This window comes from Lactuca virosa, chromosome 8, assembly GCF_052849685.1.
Source record: "Lactuca virosa cultivar CGN04683 chromosome 8, Lactuca_virosa_CGN04683_v6, whole genome shotgun sequence".
Lineage (NCBI taxonomy): Eukaryota > Viridiplantae > Streptophyta > Magnoliopsida > Asterales > Asteraceae > Lactuca > Lactuca virosa.
The window spans coordinates 105,853,011-105,862,472 of record NC_136433.1 but is presented as its reverse complement, the minus strand read 5'-3'; the positions used below and the strand labels follow the sequence as shown (position 1 = coordinate 105,862,472).

Sequence of the window (9,462 nt, the reverse complement as noted above, 5' to 3'; positions counted from 1 at the left end):
TTCCCATTCTAGAAAACTAAACAACTTATTGCCAAAAAGAAATTCCAATCAAACATTAAACATTATATTACATGTTCAAGAACAAATCACTTTAACGACAAAGTATACATATAATCTTAAAAGAATAAAATAATTTTTTTTTATCTATACAGTATCATCCTCAAACCTCAAAATCACAAGCATCGTATACATACACAAATAAAAAAATTAATAAAAAATATGTCAAGCCCTCCCATACATTCTTTTAAAGCATTGAGAGAAAGAATTGGCATGCTCAATCCAAATCTAATTCACTAATTTCATTGGTTATCATTGCATATGATTAAATTTTGAGGTAAAGAAAAATAAAATCGTTTGCTTTAAAAAAACAATTTACGAAAGAAAATCTTGTTCGTCCTGCAAAAACTCTTTCCTTAGTTTACGAGAAAAGAGTTTACAAGCATCCATACTGAGGTCGATTGCAGCTGAAAGTGCGATAAAAAGAGCAGCATCAGCCATACATGTCACATGTTGCACCCCCACTTGCACCATTGGCTTACTCACTTTCCCTTCACCTTCAATGCTCGAACTCATTACGAATCCTTTGATGTTTGACAATGGACTTGCTCTCGAATCGTTTAACGTTTCATCAATACAAAATTTCCCACCTTTTTTAATGTTCATTGTCCCTTCAGAAATGGGAATCCCACTTGTCATACCAGAGTTAGTGACAAGTTCGAATTTATAACCTAACCCGTCAACAGGTCCCCTTTCACGCCAGGCTTCAAGTCGACCCCATGGCTTCCAGTTACTGATCGAGGCACCATGGGGCCGAAGGATAAGCCAAGCACCTGGGTTTGACCGTGAAACACGGTCGGATCCTTGAGAAGGGACAAAGGGAGTGATCATGGATGCGGCAGCGATAGACGAGCCAGAAAGGTCATGGACCACAATCATCCACCCTTTCCGCTCCCTCCCATGTTTTTCCTTTCCATTGGAAAATGTCGTCATCCATCCTCTGTTGATATTGGTCATGGCGAAATCTGATGGAAGTGAACTGAAAATTCAACAATAACAAAATATAAAAAAACGTTAGAAATTAAATATTTGTTTTTTTATTTTTAAAACTAAAACGACTCTAATATGATGTAGGACTTTTGGACCACATAAAATAGAATTCATCATAATCATTCTTAAACTAAAAGCATTTGTATGATTAACAAAATTAGCTAAAGTCAAATCTTTCAAAAGTCAAACAAGAACAATCAAGACATGATAGTTAATTAACCAAAGAGCATTGAACTGACACCAAAATCCAGAGCACATGGAAAAGAATCAAGCTGGTGCTTGTCTTTGACAGTTGGGGCATCTTTCATTGGCCAACAATATATATATATATATATATATATATATATATATATATATATATATATATATATATATATATATATATATATATATATATATGTTGCAAACATGATAAAGACGATGCATAGGGATTGAAGAGAGTAAAGATTACATCATCTTAAAGGGGAAGCAATGTAGGACATGTAATAAATGAGAGATTCACCATGAATATTGTTTTCCACTTGTACCTAAATTCAAGGAGAATCCCTTTTCGTCCATAATTATTACAATCAGTTATTTCATTTTCTGAAATATAGATTAATCAAAAGAAACTCCAGCGGGTAAAATGGGTGAATTTAACAGTCAAGATAATGCTTTGTTTTTAATCCTATAGTTTTACCTTACTTCACTAATTTGTTGTGAATAATCTGTAAGGAAAATTTTCTCATGTCATAGTTCAGTAAGTTGGAACTGTTATTATGATTTGATACCACTGAAAGCTAAAACACATAAAGAATTAAGAATCTACTAAAATGTATTTAAACGTATAACTTTGAATCGATATATTTTGTCTTTACGTTATCAAATAAGAGTGAAATTTACCAGAAAAAAAAATACTCATTTTGATATACTTTATTGCTTTTTTATCAAATACGTTATTACCTTTTCCTGTTGAGAGAAATAACATTATACTTATAGTCTTATAGCTGAAAAATAGTGGCTTTTCATAATCCAAAGGAACATAAATTCATTTTTTTTAACAATTGATACAAAAACCTTAGGAATATTTTCTGTTATGTCTTTCTAATTGAAAATTTAAAATAATATTAGTTGGAAAAATTTAGACAGCTAAGATACAACTAAAATTTTGGAATTATAATTAATTTTATGACTAATTACTTATTACTTCTAGTTTTTTGGAGGAAAAAAAAAAGAAAAAAAGAAGCAAGGAGAAGTATACTATTACTAACCGCGATCTTGAGTTCCGGTCGGCGCTAAACTTGCAACTAAAAATTGGTTGACGGATGTTCCCTTGGATTTGAAAAACCACCGGACTACACTCCGGTTCACCACCGAATTGAAACAAAAACCGAGGATCCGGTTCCGTTCGGACCTTCAAATGCAAACTAGCCGCCGGCTTGTCACCTTCATTCCCGAGTTTCATCCAACCGTTCTGAAACACAAGCGGTTTAGTAACCGACCCGTCAATGTTGATCACAACCGCGACCCGACCCAACAACTTTCCCCCGTTTAACCCGCAACTGTGTCCCATCCGACCGGTGTAGACCGATACGGTTAACAGCACTGGTTTTCCTTGGAGACGGCGGATGGCGGCGGGGTCGAGGTGGAAATTGATGGCGGAGGAGGTGGAATCCGGAGAGCAGCTGTCGGAATGAGTGGGGGAGGAGAGTGGGATGAGAGCAGTTTGTGGCGGGAAGTTTTTGATACGGAGTTTGCAGTAGCACGGAGTGGCGGAGGAATGAATTCCGGAAGCGGAGGCGAGGGGTTTGGTAGTGAGTGGTAGTTTGAGTGATAAGTATTCAACTGTTAAACGAACAAATGGGCATGGATCCATCGGAAAATTGGAAAATGAGATTCTCCGATGAAGACGGCAATATTGGTGAGTGGTGAGTTTGATCAGTTGATGAGAGAAATAGTGTTTATAGCTTCGGAAACATCTATAGTTCATGAATAAATGTCGGGTATGTGACAGCTATTTGTGTGGGACCCTTGTTTCTTTTGTTTGTTTATTTATTAATTAACTATATCATCCTCCAATCTGGTAATTAATCTATATGAACTTTGAATCTTCAATCCTACTTTCTAAACTTAAATAATATGATTGTTTTATATTTTATATCATCAAGTATTGTGTGAGGGTAAAATTGCGTGAATGAAAGATTAATTTTTAACCAATCATTTAATAGGAATATAATAGTTGGTTATAACTAATTGTGCTAAAAAAAAATAAATCAAATAATAATATTTTAAAATAGACATATCAGTTTCACACTCTCATATTAACGCCATCACCATCATCTTCATTCCCTTAAACATTAAACAAGACCATCAACCCCCATCACCATAGACATAAACCTAACCCTATGTACCATTTCAATTTCACAACAAAATTTTTTGTTTTTAAATAAGGTAAAAGTATTGTTTCCATAAAACAAAGTCAAGAAAAAACATGGATATCAAATACAGTCATCTTAAAAATTAGAGTATCATAGTATTGCGAAATCACAAAAGCTGCCGATGAGAGTGTACAGTCAAGCATTCATCTTTCCACGATCATTTGAAGTAAATGAAACACATTTAAATCCACAACTGTAAGCACGATGTTTATTGAGTTCCCTAAAATATCACATACATCACAACATAATAAACAACTATGTGTTATCAACAACCCTGAAGACTATCAGCAGTCTCAATGGACTAACAACACGCTTTGTAGGTTATCAGTAACTCTGAGGACTATCAACAGTCTCATGGACTCACATCAGTCCTGGAGTTACCAGCAACTTGAAACACATATATCAACAATCAATAAATAAGACTCCTCTAGTCTAACATGTACACCACTATGACATATGTAATATATTGAGAAGAATCACTTTACAAATAGCAGACTGACACAACAACTCTCTGACAGTGAAGACTGGTACTCAGAATCACCTAGTTATCAATATAGAAGTACCCTCTCAGTCTACAGTCTACACCCTACAATCCTCAAGTTAACCAAAAGTCAATTTGGTCAAAAGTAAATCGTCAAAATCAACCCCAACTGACCTTCCTGTCGTGGCCAACCATAGGTCACGTCATGGCAACTACACGACAAAACAATCATGATGAAACCACCCTTCATGTCATGTCAAGTAGACTGCCATGTTGTAGAAACTAAGCTCCCACAACTTAATGGATTAAGCTCTTAACCCTTAACCCCATGAGCTACAAATCTCATATATGAATCTTCCCAAGGTATTGATGGATAAATTTTCCAACTCTATCCATTAAGACATCTCAATAAGTTAAGATATCAACTCTTAAGCTCTTAATGGTTGCACCCATTGCATGGACACCAAACTAAGGCATGAAAGTCCCATTTCTAACCACCACCATGGTCCAGAAGTCAAATCAGGCACACAAAGGTTCTGAAGTTCACTCAAAATCCAAGAACAAGAAGATATGGACCAAAAAGCTCATAAAATGACCTATAACTAGATCTAGATATCTAATGAGAAAGGTGAAGACTTTATACCTCCAAAAAGACCATACATGTGACAAAGATGCAAGATCTAAGCTAGAAGCCTAGAACTAAGCACATAAGCACCAAAACAGACTCCTTCTTACTCCAACCTTTACAAAAGTTACTTCACACACTCAAAACACACATATGGAGGCTAGGGTTTGGATTTAGTATGATCTCAGATGGTGGTGGCTGCCAAATGAGGCAACCCTAGGAGTTAGTGCCCTTAAATAGGGTACAAACACAAAGATCTAGGGTTTTGCACCAAACTCATGGGACCGATCTTGAAGTAATTTCAAATACCAAAGCTAAAATTCCTTGTTAGGTTGTGATTAATTTATGAGTTTAGATCCACAAAGAATTAAGGTATGATTCTTTATCCTTAATGTTACTTGATTATGTTGGTTAGTTGAGTTGTAAGATTCATATAATATTTGGGTTTGATGTTGAAGCTTGGTCGTTCAAATTCTTAAAAAAAATAGTATTGGTTATAGGGTTATGTTCTTCTTAATCTCATATTAGGGGTATATAAGTAGCCGACTTTGCAAATAGTCTTAAAAGAATCAATGTGATGTCAAATTTGTTGTATAAGAATTAACATGAATTACTGTATTGTGAAACTTATTATGGACATATTCTATAAAAATTACTATGATATTGTCTATTAAAAGTATGATAACTTTGTAAGCCCTTTTATATATTCTTTAAGAATGTAGAGGTAAGCTTAATCCACATATAAAAACAAAAAGGTACATCCTAGAATAAAACTGTTTGTTTAAGAAACTCAATTTACAAAATGTATATTCCTAAAGAAGGTTCACCTACTTCTCAAATCTTACTAGATCTTTTTTTTTTTTTGCCTTTTAAGTCCTTGATGAAATTGTTAATAATTATTTTATTTTGTTTTTTTACTGTTGAATAATCATCATTTCTCTAAGTGATGGTGTTGATAATACATCGAGCATGTTACCATAAGATATGGGCATTGTTTTAATCAAAATAAGATGGTAAATTTGCATGTATACAGCATTTTATTTTGTTCTAAATAAGAAATTATTATTACCCCCCCCCCCCCCCCGGGAGCTAAAAACAACTTATTATTGTTGGAATTTAATGAATAAATACATTTGACGTGAATTACAATTTCTAATGTTTCTATGGAATGACTTTTTATCACAATATGTTACAAATGAAACATGTTGGATGAGAGGGGACTTGTAGACACAATTAAAGTTTAAAGGCAATTCAAGAGAGGACGGATGATTCACGAATGTTGTAAGTAGTGTTGGCTAGTCGAAGATGAACAAATGTGATAACTATGATGAACGGTGGAGAAGAATGTAGGGTTTTCGTATTTCAGTTTAGCCTATTGAAAATATATTCTTAAAGAATGTAGTATATGTTATATTTTTTATATTCTTCAAGAATGTTGTATATTATACAAAGAATGTAATATATATATTACAAACATAGTCTTAAAGAATGTAGTATAAAATGTTGTTTATATATTCTTCAAAATGTTGTATATATTCTTGTTTTATGTTATAAATTGGTTGTTTTATGTTATAAGAACGACATTTATTTTTAGTGTATATTATTGATTATATTACGATATATGTTTCCTAAAGAAATATATGTTATTTTCTAATATATACATGTATATTCTTTAAGAATGTTAACTCTAAAAAAATCTTGAATAATCATATCCTTTAAGAATGAAAAAAATGAAAATATGTGCTCATATATGTTGAATGAAGTCATATTATTAAAAAAATATGATTTAATTTAAATGTGTTGAATATAATACGAGATTTATTTAGATTTTTATTAATTAATTTGATTTAGTTAGCTAAAATGTAGGTAATTTTCATTTATCTCTCTTAATAAATTTCAATAATTTGTTCTATATTTTGAGCATGGTTCAAAAAAGCGCACCATGGCGCGCCTCAAGGCGTGCCATGGCGCGATGCGTGACCTAGTCGTTACGAAAACGTCAAAGGCGAGTTTGTTAAGCGTGACGCCCAAATAACGTGTCAAGGCGCGCCTTATCGCGTTATGACGCGAATTTTTTCAAGGCACCAATTTTTTTTGTTTTTTCTGATCGGCCCTAAAATAATTCAGTTTTTGTTAACTTTTTGATACTAAATATTAATATAACACCTCTAAAAACTTGATATATTTGATAAAATTTAATAATTATATGATTTATCTTTTTCAATTTATATAAAATAGTCACGTTTTGAAAAACGACATTGCTCGCCAAGGCTTGCCATGACTTAACTTTGACCTTGCCGCCAAGCCCACGCCTCACGTTATTTAGAACCTTGATTTTGAGTGATGTCGTAATGCTTCATTTATGTTTTCTTTTGCCATTGTCCAACTTATCAACTAATTTTACAACAATTTTATATTACTAGTCTCTTATACATAAGATCTTTTTTAATGCAAAATTTTAGGAGAGATTTGTGATGGAAACTTAAAATATTCATCGATCTAGACATTTATGAGAATAATGTTGGAATATGACTTCTTTGAATGATGAGATAGTAATGATTTGTATTAACACAAATTAGCAAAAAGCTATTAGACAATTACAAAGAAACATACTTAATAGGGTTTAAAAGCTAATCTGTCCATTTAACCTTATAACGATTACGAGAAAAAGTGATCAACAATCAATTCTTGGAGTCCCTTCTCAATCTATTCTTACCAAAGACAACACCACTTCTAAAGTTCCATATAATCCAACACATTTTTATGACAATAGTATCCAAAATCATCCGTTTATTACTCAATAAATGGACCAAATATAACCAAGGAAGAACCTCGTTTAAGTAGGAAAAATACAAAAATAGCTATGATGCACCATTCACCACCAAACGACCATAACTTAGCAAATGTCTCACAAGAAGTAAAGACGTGAGGTATCTCTTCTTAAACCAAGAAACAAATATCGTATATTCTCATAAGGGTTTAAACATATAGTACACAAATTTTGTTCGGTAACCATTGATACTTATTTTTTCATAAATAATAATAATAATAATAATAATAATAATAATAATAATAATAATAATAATAATAATAATAATTTTCAAGTCATTTTTGACAACTTTATTTTTATTTTGAACGACTTCTAATCTAATTATAAACTATATTAGTATATTCAAACAAAACTTAAAATTTCAACCTCTAGAAAAATGACATATTTTTAATTCCCTCTAGAAAAATGACATATTTTAAATTTCTATACCGTTATACTATATGCTTTTTGATGTAACGTATTTATTAAGGAGAAGTTCTTTTAGCTTCATTTAGTTTTTAAATTAAAAGTAAAGAAATAGTATTTTAAGTGAAGAAAGTGATAAAAACATTTGGCGTGGTTTTATTCTAGTATTGCAATTATTATGATTTGTTGTAGTTATTGATTGATTTTCATATAATTGTGTCATGCCTTCAATTATAATATTATACAATAACTTAATTAATTCTTTCTCAGATTAGCTTTGATATCTTCTTACTTATTTTATTCCAATTTTAATATATTTTTGACCAATTAAGATTCTGATAATATTTAAGTTATAAACTTATATCAGTCGGTTTAAAAACATGGGTAATAAATTATTGAAATGGTTCTTATGGTTTGATTAAAATGGTATGTTTGGATTTATTATTATTATTATTATTATTGCATTTATATCGTTCTCATGTTATTCTTTTATTACTTTTTTTTCCTATCATATATAATAAGTCTTTCTCCCTTAATGATATTTTATAACTTTTTTATATTTTTTTACACTTTTAAAAATACTTTACACATATTAGTTATCTTTCTTTCTCCCTCCACACACGATCCCCACTTTTGAGAACCCACATGTGGCACGCGTCTAACGCCGCCACCCTAGTCCTACTGTCTTCTCATCGCTTTTTCAATAAGCCCCCACAGTCCCCTTTCATCGATAACTTTTCTGTAACGCCCCAAATTTTTCGAAAACTTTTTAAAATGTTATGATTATTAAATCATTTCGAGAATTAACCTGTATTTAACAAAAACTCGGTCCCACAAAAACATTGACGAATAAAACATTGGGTGTTACAATTAAACATCATACAAACCATATCAAACAAATACAAATTACACCAACACTATTATTAAGGAACTCAACAAATTCCACTCCATCAATCATGACATATCATCAAACTTCTATCAAAATCACTCTATCCTTGCGTATAACATGAGATACATGGCATAAAAGAGATATATAAGACAATAATGTTTCGTGATATACGTTGGTTTGTGACCCAAAACATTTATCACATTTTTATCAAAAATATTTCATTATGCAAAACATATTTTAAATAGACATTTTCCACATTCCATTCCCTTCTAGCTAAGGGATAATTTCGGTACTGAACTGTTGTCGTTTTTATACTTAGGGTCTAGCAATACCCCCAAGTCTATACCAAGGTGAAAAAAACATAATCAGTTCACCCTAACATCATATCCATTAGGTAATCTATCCCGTAACTGGATAACGTCACCCCGATAAATTCCTTTATATCCTGTTATAGTGATATCTAGCTCAAGCGATATATTCATGTCATTACTTTCCAATTCTTGTCATTATATTTCATGTTTTACACATTTCATATGTTAGTATCAAAATATTCCTTTCAAAATTAAAGCATCTACATTTCAAACACGTTATCAAAACATCCGTTCTTCTAAATGTTATTTGCTTTATAAACGTTCTTGCTTTCAAAACATTCATTTCAAAGTAGTTAACACATTCATTTCAAAAAGTTTTATATATCAAAGCATTGGTATTTCATTATTATAAAAATCAAATTTTCATATACCCCAAAGTGGGAAAATGGCAACACGT

The 9,462-nt window shown here is 31.8% G+C and overlaps 1 protein-coding gene across 1 annotated transcript; it reads right to left on the bottom strand.

The window, feature by feature from the left end:
* Positions 1-265: 265 nt before the first annotated feature.
* On the bottom strand, positions 266-2,970 carry LOC145132830 (DUF1005 family protein (DUF1005)). The gene is made up of 2 exons (XM_079067759.1): positions 2,298-2,970; positions 266-1,036 (listed from the first exon to the last, which is right to left on the bottom strand). Exons 1-2 carry the CDS (start codon positions 2,900-2,902, stop codon positions 373-375), a joined length of 1,269 nt encoding a protein of 422 aa, XP_078923885.1. The 5' UTR covers positions 2,903-2,970; the 3' UTR covers positions 266-372.
* Between the last annotated feature and the right edge of the window lie 6,492 nt (positions 2,971-9,462).